Source organism: Heptranchias perlo, chromosome 32 (assembly GCF_035084215.1).
Source record: "Heptranchias perlo isolate sHepPer1 chromosome 32, sHepPer1.hap1, whole genome shotgun sequence".
NCBI lineage: Eukaryota > Metazoa > Chordata > Chondrichthyes > Hexanchiformes > Hexanchidae > Heptranchias > Heptranchias perlo.
The window spans coordinates 13,765,811-13,779,971 of NC_090356.1; the positions used below are offsets into that span (position 1 = coordinate 13,765,811).

A 14,161-nucleotide genomic window follows, 5' to 3' on the forward strand; every position below is an offset into this window, starting at 1 on the left:
TTCCCTTTCTTTAACAGGTATATTTTCAGAAGCTATTAAATAAATTACTTAACCTATCAAAAAAATGGAAAAGCTTGCAAAAATATAATGAGTACGCCATCACTAACAATATCCTTACCTGGGCCAGAGTGGCATCTGCACATGCTTTCCTGGCATCCTAAAAAGGAAAAACAGACAATAAATAAAAATGCACCCACATATTCCAATACAAGTCCATCCAGAAACAGATCAATAGCCTATACAGCATTAATGCAATTCTAACTACCTATCCCTTTCAAAACCTTTTCCATTATCTAATTTTTATTTTTAAAAAAAATTCTTCTTGGGATGTGGATGACAATGGCAAGGCAGTATTTATTGCTCATCCCTAGTTGCCCCAAGTGCATTAAGCAACAACACCATGTGGACTGGAGTCAGTGTAGGCCCAACTGGGTAGGGGTGGCAGGACGTTAGTGAACCAGCTGGGTTGTAACAATCCAGCAGCTTTCATGGTCATTTTTTAGTTCTAGGCCAAGAGTTATTGAATTCAATTCACAACTTGCCATGATTGGATTTGAACACTCAACCTCTGCCCAGTTGCTGTTCAGAAGTATAACCACTAGGCTACTGTATCCTGCTTAATCTGAAAGATTCCATGGAATTAACAGCAATAAGTTTTAACGCAAAAGTGCAAACACTAACAGGAATACGCTAATGTTAATCACTCTAGTTTGAGCTTGGTAATGTAAAGTAATACTCTAATTTCCAAAAAGCTTTAATAGCTTGGAACACAAATTTATCATTCCTATCAGTCAATTTAGTTTGGTTGTCCTTTGGTTGTGCTTACCCCAAGATACACGATTACTAGAGAATGGCCATACTGCCCTTCTGGAGTTTCAAAAGCCGTAACTTCTCCACTAAAAAGCATGGTAAGAAACACCTCATGTTTGATAAAACCATTACTTAATGACTTTGCTTGTTGAGTAGAATGGGCCTATACTCTCGAGTTCAGAAGAACGAGGTGATCTCATTGAAACATATAACGTTCTGAGGGGGCTCGATAGGGTACATGCTGAGAGATTGTTTCCCCTGGTTAGAGAGTCTAGAACTAGGGGGCTTAATCGCAGGATACAGGGTCGGCCATTCAAGACTGAGATGAGGAAGAATTTTTCACAAAGAGGGTTGTAACTTTAGAATTCTCTACCCCAGAGGGCTGTGGATGCTGAGTCACTGAAAAAATTCAAGGCTGAAATGGATAGACTTTTGGACTCTAGGTGAATCAAGGGATACGGGGATTGGGCGGGAAAGTGGAGTTGAGGTCGAATATCAGCCATGATCTGACCGAATGGCGGAGCAAGCTTGAGGGGCCAAATGGCCTACTCCTGCTCCTATTTCTTATGTTATGTTTCTGCACTCCCTCCGGACAGATACAATTAGGCTTCACCTTCTCGTAAGAAAAAGGGATACAGGGAATTTTTAAAGATGTTAAAGATCTTAAATCTCCCACTGGAAATTGAAATCAAACATTCCGAGTTTATTTTAAGAGCTTACTTATCCACTAATTTAATAATTTACAATTGTGGAAAAGCCCATAGGCCAGTGATACCGAAAAATACAGAAATGCAACTTATTTTTCTGTGTATCAAAATGACCAGTTCGCCAGAAGTCTCCACGTGCTAAAATAACACTGCACCAACTTATCTAACCCCCAGCTGGCAGCACCAGTCTTGTGAACTCAGATGAGGCTGTGCCTATGCCGCCTTCTTCTAACATCAATGGATTTTCCTCTTCTAGCAGACCTTTTCTGATAGGTTCAATTTGGAAGGGTTGCACTATTTTGTCAGACATACCTCTTCATCAAATGGTGTATCTTCTGGGTTGGATTCTTAAACCAAGGATGGGTCGCAAACTTATTTGTTCCATCATAAAAGCTGTCCAGCTAGACCTGGGTTAGGCAATGGCCATTCATATCTGGGCCCTGGGTTCAAATGCAGCCCAGACTGATGGGATGAAAATCTCATGTCTGATGGCTGCATAATAGTATCAATCCAGTTCCTAGAGGCCATGGGGCTATAGCTCAAATCTGCCCCTAATTAAGCAATAGCTGCCAAATTGAATTGGAGAAGCCAAAGATAACTGTATGGGAGATGAAAAGAACACCACACAGGTGCAGTATAGAATGCGTTTGAGAATGGGGCCAAGACATGATGTTGGGGCAGAATATAAAGAGCGTCCCTCTGCATCTCACTGTGCTATACCCGATCTGCACAATGCAGACACCAGGTGCCTGGAACGAGAAGAGTTCCTTTTCTCAGTAGTAAAATCTTCACCATGAGCACAATATATATTTTTTAAAAATAGCATAGAACGGCATCTATTTGCCAAAGACTTTTCCAATCAATCTTTTCTGCAGGACCGTAACCAACTGCTGGAGAAGCTGTCTTGCTTGGCATTTTCTACATCAGTTTGTTCCTGCCTACATAACAATCACTGCATTTCACAAAGTAATGAATTATGTGATGCACTTTGAAACTACTAGAAGTAGGGTGAGAGGCGGCTTGTGTGGAGCATAAATACCAGTTGGGCCAAAAGGCCTGGGTACATTGCACATAAATTTCATCAACATCTGCAATTGGAAGGTATCTGTGTTTAGATTCTTTACCCATTCATGCAGCAACAGAACCTTCGCTGTGGATAGCTAATTTGTATTATGGGCATGACGGACCATCGGGAAGTCAGCTGCCGACCAGGTAAACAAGTTTTGCAGTTAATGAGGCCCATTAAGCTTCTCGCTCAAAGCCATAACTTGGTATAAATTTGCATAAATAGTTGCTGACTGTCCCCATTCGAGGTAGAAATCAAAGGCCTGGAATTCTCTGACTGAAGAAATAAACATTTAACAGGTCTTTGATAGAATGTTTGCTGGCACCTGAGTGTTCAGGAGCTTCAGTTCCTAAGAAGGCATTATACATTCATAACTCCAGAGTCAGAAACAAAGAAATGCTGGCATCCAATATCCTGAACCCTTGAAGAGCTCTGCCTCGTTTACCACAGGTTGAATAATTTCAATTAAACCACTGATGAACAATTTGGGGGAAGGGGTTTCAATTGCAGTGGGCAGAAAAACAACCAAGCTAAATCAGCCCTACCAAATAATACTTCCTACTGGCCATTCACAGTGTAACATGAACAGTAGACCAGGAACACTTACCCAAATAGGTCAAGTGTTTTACAGCTGTCAAGAAAACTCTGATAAAAATGGTGAACAAATTAAAAATATACGAAGAAAAATGTATTATACCTAAGTTTTCTGTTTTTGCTTTATGTATATGCATGCATTTTTAATAAAGAATTTCTATTAAAAAAGTACTGTATCAATTTCATTTAAGACATGCTAAAGATAGAATTGGACTGAAATGAGAAATGCTGCTTAGTGATTAATCTCCAAAAACACCTTGGCACCACTATAATTTCTGCATTCAATTTTTGATTTCTCTTTTGGTTTGCTCTCCTCCTTTTCCCACTTCTTCGTTCTCAATCTTGGTGTCCTATTTGACCGAGATGAGCTGCCGACCACATATCCGCTCCATCACCAAGATCGCCTACTTCCACCTCCGCAACATCGCTCATCTCCGCCTCAGCTCCTCTGCTGCTGAAAGCTTCGTTCCATGCCTTTGTTACCTCTAGATTGGACTATTCCAATGCTCTCCTGGCTGGCTTCACATCTTCCACCCTCCATAAACTTGAGCTCATTCAAAACTCTGCTGCCCATATCCTAACTTGAACCAAGTCACGTTCTCCCATCATCCCTGTGCTCGCTGACCTACATTGGCTCCTAGTCCGGGAACGCCTCAATATTAAAATTCTCATCCTTGTTTTCAAATCCCTCCATGGCCTCTCCCCTCCCTATCTCTGTAACCTCCTCCAGCCCTACAACCCTCCAAGATCTCTGCGTTCCTACAATTCTTGCCTCTTGTGCATCCCCGATTTTAATTGCTCCACCATTGGTGTCCGTGCCTTCAGCTGCCTGGGCCCTAAGCTCTGGAAATCTCCCCCTAAACCTCCCAGCCTTTCTACCTCTCTCTCCTCCTTTAAGAGGCTCCTTAAAACCTACCTCTTCGACCAAGCTTTTGGTCACCTGTCCTGATATCTTGTTATGTGGCTCGGTGTCAAATTTTGTTTGATAATGCTCCTGTGAAACGCCTTAGGATGTTTTACTACGTTAAAGGGGCTACATAAAGGCAAGTTGTTGTTGTTCTTCCCCCATCCACTTAAACCCACTTAAGGCCCCTGCCAATGCCGCACAAGTTAGCTGCTAGAGGTGGGCCAAGTGACTTACTACCATTTTTCATCACTATGGAGAAATTCCAATATTCTACACTCACTTCTATGCATCCTCATGTCCATCTCTCTCTCCCTTCCTCTCCCGCCTCCCACTCCCCCCCCCATCTCAAACGATAATATGCCAAGATACTGAACTTGCCATACAGGAAATTGCAGACAAACCTACAATCTACTATTTACAGCACAGTCCGCTGCCATTCTTTTCAAGTATAATTTTAAAGAATCAACCTACTTGTGAATTCAAACCAAACTAAAATCTAATAGTTCTGGATGTGTTGGGCAGCTGGTGCAATACTCACTCGGATCTGATTCTTCAGTTGCTCAGCCTCCTGACGTAACTGTTCCAGTTCACTCATTTTCCTGTGCTAAACTTGTGCTTTATTGCCTCCACTGGGACACTCCGTTATCTAAAAAAAAACAGTAGTAAGTCACATACTCTGACAATGATCAAAGAGATAGGAGGAAAAAGTACTTATGTCAGAACATCTAGCATAGCTAAAATGTAGGAGAGGGGTTAACAATAAAGACAAAGAACTGCAAAACAGATTTTAAAAAAATTACTTTTAGCCAATACCAAAAATGCAGAAAAGTGTATGGGACTAAACTGTGATCAAGATTTCAAGCGTTAACTGAGAATTGACTTCTAAAATTTTATTCCACATTTTTCTAGTCTCTTTATATACACATATGTACTAAATATATCAGATAACAAAAATATACAACTATTATACAGATATAACATGTTGGAACACCTAAAAAGGTTTCCAAAGAGAGTCATGCACCACTGTTTTTCTTTTAAACGCTCTTAGCACCAAGGGGAAGAAATACAATCCCCACGAGGAGCACTGTATAAACCAGGAAATCGTTACAACTTTTCAGTTGTTTCATACTTACAAAATTTTCTGAGGGTTTTTAAATGTCAGCTTGTCCTAATCGTTCAACACTTTCCTACAGTCTAGTCCATTCACTAGGTGTGTAGGGCTGCATCTTTCTCAGCAGTATAATTCACTCAGGCTCAGTGTTGTTGATTCTGCTGCTAAGCCAAATCGGTTTAACAAAAACCTGCTGATTATACAAACCTACCACAATCCATGACCCAAATCCAGTTACTGTCATAAGACACTCAATTTACATTTACACTGTTATCTTTCTCCATGTTAAGCCAATTGAAAGCTGGCATTTACATGGAACAATGACCAGGTTCCATTCATAGCTGGAGGTGAAATCAGTTGTTATTTTCTGAGAAATCAGAAATATGAAGAGTCACTTCTGTTCCTTTCTTTTCCTTCACCTGAACCTGGGCAAAGAATCTACTTAGCATTTGACAGACATTGTCAAATCAACAAATTCTGTAAGCTGAAATGAATGTCCCAACTACTAATTTTGCCACTATTTACATTAAAAATACAATGGATAAGTCATGTGCGCAGCTACAACTGGACTTCTTCGGGTACTACACTTTTTTTTAAATACAAGGCATCCACTTTGAAGAGTTTCTTGAAAAAAACAAACTACAGAAGCGAACCTGACCAAGTAAACTTCTCAACCGTCAAGATTGTTTTTCAGTTCAAGAAACAAACTGGCAGTAACAGTTTGAGGCAAAAACGTAAGCGTCTGTTTTTATTCTCATTGAACAATTCAGTATTTTTGTTACTACAGATGAAACTTCACAAAATGAACTTAAATCAAACAATGGTTGACAAAACGGTCACTGTTCTACTCACCAAGATGCCAGTTCTATATGAAGTGAATAGCTGGACCAGTGCTGCACCAGAAATGTACAGAATTAAGTCTTAACTGCAAACTGGCTTCCAACCTGCATGATGATTGGTCCATTCTCCTAAACTGGGTTTGTGGCTAGGTAATGATACCAAATCCTTTAATCTTTTTATGAAAAAATATGTCAGGGTTAATGCTATCAGAACAAGATCTAATCCATAGGGCTGTCAGTACCATTTACTGCTCAGTATAGTGAATGACCTCTATGCCATTTTAATCACACTAATTTACTCACTTACAGTGTTGCTTTAACTTTCTCAGTAGCTGATGCATCTGGGCTGCTCCAGTATACAATGGAGGTCAAATTTGGGCCTTGCTATATAGATGCTATTAAGTCCTATCAACTGGGCCAGTGGTTTGGTAACACTCCAATGATTCTAATGTGTTTGTTTAGTCTCTCCTATAGTGCAAAGTCATAGAGACTGTGCATTGGTTCCATGTAATGTTTACTATGCTGGCCCATGGATTACAATCAGATCTGGTTTATTCAATAGTTTTGGAAAACAGAATTTTGTTTTGGGTGTAAATCACTGAACTGTATTTTCAGAATTAAGTAGTATGAAACCCAGAAGTGGTCTGACAATCCTTTTTAAAAGTATGTACTACAATTGCAGTGACAGTCTTCAGAACAGCTGAGACATACCTGACAAGTCTTTGTTATTAGTAAAATTCATGTTCTAGTGTCATGATGTCTTGTAAAGTTGAAAGTTGCAGCCAGTGAGTGGACAGCAATTTCAACAAACTCTGCTCACTGGCAGAACATATGGAAACCAGCTGGCCTCCAGCAATGGGCTCGCCTCTCAGCGGCACACAGACACTTAAAAGTTAAATTAAAGATACTACAAGGGCTTCAGTTTTTGTGGGTGCTGGGTTTTAATATACCTTGCTTGAAAGCAGCAGATACAAAGAAATGAAACATTTAAAACCAGTACCCACAGAGCCTGAAACCCTCTGAAAATAATTTAACTGTAGGTGTCTTTTACATATTTTCATTTATATATGCCTGAGAGAAAATACATGGTTGAGTGTACAATAACAAGCTGATCTTTAACAATGTGCTCTCAGCTTACTGGATGCAGCTTTGTATTTTGCAAGATATTCCCATTAATAAAATTTTAGTATAATGTGAATATGGTCAGTAATGTGTAAACAGTTGCAAAGAGTATTATATCATGACAACTACAAATTATGAATAGGTCAATTGCCAGGTCTGCCATACATCTTAAGATGGCTGGTCTAAACGTTTGTTTAAACAACCTCATCAGGCACAGCCAGTTAGTGTTAAGTGACTATTAAATAAATACCAGTTTATCATCACAATCATTATGCACAGTTCAATATGTATTAAGTGTTTGGATTAACAACCCAAAAACAATGGGAATCAGAGGTCTGATATTAAATTAACTCAATTTGGAGTCAGAGGTTTACAGATTATCCAATAATACAATGGGAAGTATTGACAATGACAAAGGTAATTTGGATCCCCAGGCATATGGTTTAATGTAGTGGTTCTCATTGGGTGCAGTGCAGTGACACCCAGGCCCCATCATGCAAACACTCCAACATTTTGAGGGGGTGCTTTAAAGGAATGCTGACTGGACAAATGTGCTTTGGGACTAAACCTATGACTGTGCTCTTACAGCAAGAAATGTGTGCCGATTGCAGTCACTATTTTGAGCTGCTGTTCTTGCATTCCTCCCAACTATACTTGGACTGGCTCAAACTGGATTGATCAACTTACATACAATGGGCAATTTGGGAAGAGACGATATGGGGACATACACTGAAGAATTAAGGGGGGGGGGAGGAATAGTGGGGGGGGGGGGAAAGAAAATTAAAAGCAAGGAAACAGAAAAGAAAAATGAAAGAGAGGTAGATACTGAGATACAGAAAGAATCAGAAAAAATAGGTTACCCTTTATTCAAATTCACAATGGATCTTTATGACTCAACCCCAAAGAAAGTGGACAATTATCACCCACTTAGTGATCCAATCGAGTCTTAAAGTCAAACTTTAAGACTCGATTGGATCAAGGAGTGAAATTTCTTTTGAAGGGCAAACATTGACCCACACTCTTACTGTGCTCACGATAGGAAGACAGTAAGATGTCGCTAACTGGGTAGGGCAGATTTGGATAGTTTTGAAAATGACCAGAAAGGAAAGGTTTAAAAAGGGCATGAACCATCCCCCAACTTCAGCAGCACAGTGGTGGGAGTAAATTTTAAAAAAGGAACTGAAGAGGCGTGGAAAAATAAACACTCAATGGTTGCTTCTTCCAGCTGGAAAAGTTTGAATACTACTAACATATCGCAGATTAATCAAATCTGACTGTCTTAATTGTATCATACAGTATAAGCAAAATGTTTGATTCTCAAAACCTTTAATAGGGTAGCATTTAAGAACATAAATTTTCCTTTTGCTCAATGTATGTCTAATGAAAAAGCAACATCCCAAATACAATCTTTAAAATTATTTCTTTAACGAAAGCCATTTAAATACACTTAGACATATGCCTAAAAAAACCCCTGAAAACTATGAAAGTATGAACCAGTTAACTTGAGTTGAAGGCAATAAAGATTTCTCATTATCAGGAAGAGTGGCATCATAACTCGCCTGTTATCAAACTAACCACCACTTCTGGTGCATATTGAGAGGAAAAATGGGCAAAGGAGGCTAGAAATGGGGATCCAGATACTAGAGTACAGAAGAATGGAATGATTAGGGTGGTCTGTTCTTTCACAATATATTCACCAAACTGACAGAAATCATGTTTCTATTTAATTCACAGAACAGCAAATCAGTTACGTGTTATGGTAATACTATGTTAATCATTTGTCCAATTCTACTTCACAGTATTAACTAATCAACACATCATACAATTCACTGACGTTATCACTCAACAGCACATAGTTTTGACTGCTACAAAACAGTTCAGTATTCATAAGGCCCAAGCGGGTATGATTATTTTAGTAATGGAACAGATATTTTAAATCTATCATAAATTTTAGCTCCAATATACTTTCATGGGAGTTATTTTTTTTTGAAGTCTGGTTCAAATAGTGATTCTGGTACGTATTTTGAGTGTGTTATCAATTCTCCCAAGTACCTTACATAAATGGTTTTTCCTTTATTTAGGGCATTTTACTCTTATCCTTGGGAAGGGCATATAAACTGTAAGCTGTGTTTATATTGGCAGTGAGGTTTTTGTGCCACCTATTCCTGAAGCAGAGGTCTCATGCAACCAGCGGCAACCCCAATGTAAACTTGGTGGAATTACTACGGCCAATCCAGGAAAATCCGCTTTTTACCAGGTCTTCCTGGACTAAACCAGCAGGTTTATAGGTGGGTAAGCACCCAGATGGACTCTGGTCTGTTACTGCAAGTAATCATGAATTGGCGTTTTCTGAATTGCTCTCTGGGCTTAAGATTCACCCGAGGAGTTCATCATCCAGGCAATTTCAGAACCGCAAGAATTTCACAGTATAATCAGGCAACAGCCCTCAACTAATACACAGCACACATGAAAGTCTGAATGCTCCTGTGCAAAGCTTTCCCCCCAACAAGGTAAATTTAAAAATAAAAAACACAGGGTGAATTGTCTTATTTCTACAATAAACCTAAAACACTAATGGGAACTGGATGTTTTAAATCCCATCAAAATAATTTAGCTCTGTTCATGTTATTGCTGTTTAAAATAATGATAATAAATGTCCCCAAACCAAATACACTGTGGGGAAAATGATAGACAACGGCTGGGTAATCGACAACGGAGAGGAAAAAGCTACAGGGTAGCACTAGGTGTCGTCAGCATATAGGTGAAAGTTGACTCCATGTCTGCAATGATGTCACCAGGTTACAGCATATAGATGAGGAAGAGGGGGCAAAGGTCAGATCCTCGGGGGACTCTGGAGGGAACAAGTGCAGGGTCGAAGCCAGAGCATCTCCAGCAATGGCTATGTGCAGATAGGCAAGAGTGGAACCAAGTGAGGGCAGACCCACAGAGCTGGACAACAGAGGAGAGGTGTTGGAATAGGATGGTGTTGTCGACTGTGTCAATGGCTTCAGAGATAAAGGATAATGCACCATGGTTACGGTTAAAGAGGATGTCATTTGGTACCTTTCAGTGCTGTGGCAGGGGTGAAAACCAGACTGGAGAGATTCAAATTAAGTATTTTAGTTTTCCTTTATCTTCCTCCTCCAACTTCAAAGAAGTTCAAGATCAACAGATCTAGGTTTGGGAAACATTTCAAACTTTAGGAATGACCCCTTGAGAGTCAATAGCTATACAGAAGTAAAATCTATCAACACAATTGGAACTTGATTAAATCTGGAGGTAATGCATCATTGGTATTTAGTAATCCCTGTTGGAAACTGTACATGTGGACGCAAGTTTACATTCAGCTGTGATCCCTATTCAAATAGCCTGCTGATGCTGACAAACGCTAACATGAGGAATGGCAATATCAAAGGACTGCTCACATCCACGGAACCACAACTAGCACGAGTCACTGCCATCACGGAACAAACAAACTAGCATTTGTATAGCACCTTTCATGTCCTCAGCACTTCACAAAGCTCTTTAGCCAATTAGGTTCTTTTGAAGTGGGGTCATTGCTATAGTTCACACAAACTAGGCAGCCAATCTGCAAAAAGCAAGATCCCACAAGCAGCAATGGCTAGATAGTCTGTTTTAGTGATATTAGTTGACCCTACCCTTCTCTAATAGTGCTGAGTGTGTTTTTACGTCCACTTGAGCAGGCAGACTGTGCCTCGGTTTCATGTCTCAGGAGAGAAGGGAGAAATTTGGGGATAGGCGCAGGTAAAAAGGAGTGTCTTCACAATTTATTTATTTAGCATATTAATATCAATACACTATAGAAAACATTGCATTTAAGCTAGCAACTAACAATTGTGCCAATACACTTATTATGTGATGTTCTTAATGCATCATCTTTCATTGCTCTCATTGAAGCTACCAGTGACAACCCTACAACAACTCTAGTGTGTGTGTGTGTGTGTGTGTGTGTGTGTGTGTGTGTGTATATATATATCTCAGTATGGTCTCCTGATGCAATCCATGTGTGGTAGAATAAAAATCTATAATGGCACTCCTAGCTAGATTTACAGTTAAAATGGTCACAGAATAAGAAAATTTCACTTTTTACTAAATACAAATGACAACACTGGATTCTTGCCCAGCATGTGTTCAGTCACTGTAAACGGTGTAATACGAGATGGCCCACATTCCACTACTCACAAACTGAGGCAGCTCCAAATATTCATACCCTTCCTTAAACCATGGTTTGTATTCTGACCGTGCAAGCCACTGGACTACAGGATTCAGAAAAGCTAACTCAGAATCTACAGATACATGCTTTGAAGTACAGCCAAATAAAATAAATTTAGGGTAGGAACTACACTCCCCCACCATACACTGATGCCAACATACAAAGTCCAGAGACGAGAGCACACGCGTGACTGCGTAGTCCAGAAATTAGTTTTGATACCACTGTGTAGGAAAGGTGCGCGTACACACAAATACTTAAGACTCACCCAAATATAAAAGCTTGTTTAAACTATGTTTAAAAATTTATTTAAGATACCAAAACTAGCCATCACCTGGAGGTTTGAATCTATCAACATGTGCAAAATTTACTTTGACTTTATATTTCCTTTGGTGATAGGGAACTAGCACAATAGGGTAGGTAGAGGAAAACCAGCTGCACAGAGTTGGCAGTAGGAGCAGAGTTATTCATTCAGTTTGTACTTTTTAAATCATAGCATTGACAAAGTTAGGTCACGATAGTGTCCTAACAAAATGCTCTATGAACCATGAAACAGCAAATTCAAATTATGCTGAAGTCGGGTTTCAGCACAAATATAGTATTACAGTATTTTTGGACCAAAGAAATGGGTTACTGTCCTTCAAAGATAAGTATTTTGAATTTATCCCAGGAGACAATGCAAATTATCTAATTGCAGTTCACAATGTAAGTTAAAATTACTACAATTTACATTTACTTCTTTATGGATTAGAGTCTGCACCAAAAACTCCAGCAGAGACCTCGATAAATCATAGTGGAGTGGTTACCACGCCATCCTTCCTTAAAATTCAAATGTTCAAATTTAGCGATGTACGTTAATAAGGCCATAAAAAAGGCAAATCAAACATCAGGGTTCATTTCTAGAGGGTTAGAATTGAAAAGCAAAGAAGTTATATTAAACTTGTATAAAATCTTTGTTCAACTACACCGAGTATTGTGCGCAGTTCTGGTCTCCATACTATAGAAAGGATATAGAGGCAAGAGGGTACAAAAAAGGTTCACATGGATGATACCAGAACTGAGAGGGTATCCTTATCAGGAAAGGCTGGGGCTCTTTTCTATAGAAAAGAGAAGGCTGAGGGGTGACCTGATTGAGGTCTTTAAGATAATGATAGGGTTTCATAGGGTAGGCGTAGAGAAAATGTTTCCACTTGTGGGGGAGTCCAAAACTAGAGGTCATAAAAATAAAAGTCGCTAATAAGGGAATTCAGGAGAAACTTCTTTACCCAAAGAGTGGTAAGAATGTGAAACGTACTACAACAAGGAGTATTTGAGGTAAATAGTATAGCTGCATTTAAGGGGAAGCTAGATAAACACGTGAGGGAGAAAGGAATAGAAGGGTATACAGATAGAGTTAGATGAAGTAAGGAGGGAGGAGGCTCGTGTGGAGCATAAACCCCGTATAGCCCAGTTGGGCTGAATGGCCTGTTTCTGCACTGTAGTTGATATAACCATGTAAATTTACCAATTGCTTAATATCTGTAAATTGTCACTTAGTCCAGCAATTACAGTAACTCCAATGTAACAGTGATATTTAAAATCTTCTTAAGCAATATTAATTGTGGTGACACTATTTGTTGGCTTTGGCTAAGAACTGATAAAACTCAAGCTACTGACTGCTTGAATTCAATGCTGAGATACAAGTCCAATATTCTACTGTTCTACAGAACTTTTAAAACTACAAAATCTTTTTTGATACCCTCCCAATACCAGCCACCTCATTGCACACACATACTATTACATATCCAATTGAACATGAGGTATGCATGCTGGGAGCAGATGGGCAAGTTTAAATGAAGCAACACTGAAAACTAAGCCTGGAAATAACATGGATGTAGTTAAAGACTGGCAATTGATGAAATACTGCACAATTACCAGTTTGGCGCCATAATTTCCCCCCCAAAATGGTCACTCTTTTATTTGCCCTATCTGGTCTGCTTAGGTTTTGATTTTATTCTTAATTTGCTCACAGAATCGCTGAATCAGTGCAGGTCCCACTACTTCACAGCACAAGATGTTTGCAGTCTTATTTTTCAGCTGATCACATGTTGAGAACTTCTGGTCAAACTTCAGCAGAAACAGCATCCATGCCACTTTTGGATTCCAGTGATGTGATTTCAAACGGAAACATAGTCTCTTCAATCTATCCACACTGTAAGGTTTGTGTTCCCTCATGTTTTTGTCTCTATATTTAATAGCCCTGCAACAAGCATTACTCCCTCCATCCAGTACAGCACTTCGGCTCTGACTAATCTTTTTAATTAGCTAGAGATACAGCAGCAACAAACACGCATACATGCAGGGTTATAAGAAAATAAGCACACAATGCTTTGCAATGGCTACCTCTAGCAAATGATACATTTCTAAAAATTATATTCTAGAAATTAGCATTCAGATTTTGGCCACAATATGTTACAAGATAATTAAAACACTAACTTTGGATTAAAAAGGAAAAACAACCCTCTCACTCTGGACACAGGAATGCACAACTGCACAAGCTGACAAACTAGCGTACCAGCGACAGAAAAATGTCAGCTATGGAGAGCAAAACACTGGTCACGATAGTGTCCTAACAAAATGCTGCTTACTTCTTACACATTCCACATAAACTAAAACTCTCAGCATGAGTCACCATCTCCTGAAGGGATTATGGGGGAGGGGGAAGAGATGCAATTCTCTTTCACATGAACTGGTCTCCCAAAGTAACATGCTTCAGGAAGGTCTGGTTAGGAATA

At 39.4% G+C, this 14,161-nt stretch overlaps 1 protein-coding gene across 3 annotated transcripts in view; it reads right to left on the reverse strand.

Annotated features, from left to right (window-relative positions):
* Positions 1–14,161, reverse strand: part of LOC137301046 (guanine nucleotide-binding protein G(I)/G(S)/G(T) subunit beta-1) — a 60,481-nt gene that overhangs the window by 18,544 nt on the left and 27,776 nt on the right. For all 3 annotated transcript variants that reach the window (XM_067970427.1, XM_067970428.1, XM_067970426.1), the window contains exons 2-3: positions 4,623–4,730; positions 119–157 (exon numbers count right to left, since the gene is read on the reverse strand). In XM_067970427.1, coding sequence (XP_067826528.1) covers positions 119–157; positions 4,623–4,679 — 96 coding nt within the window. In that variant the 5' untranslated portion in view covers positions 4,680–4,730. The remainder of the gene's footprint in view (positions 1–118; positions 158–4,622; positions 4,731–14,161) is intronic.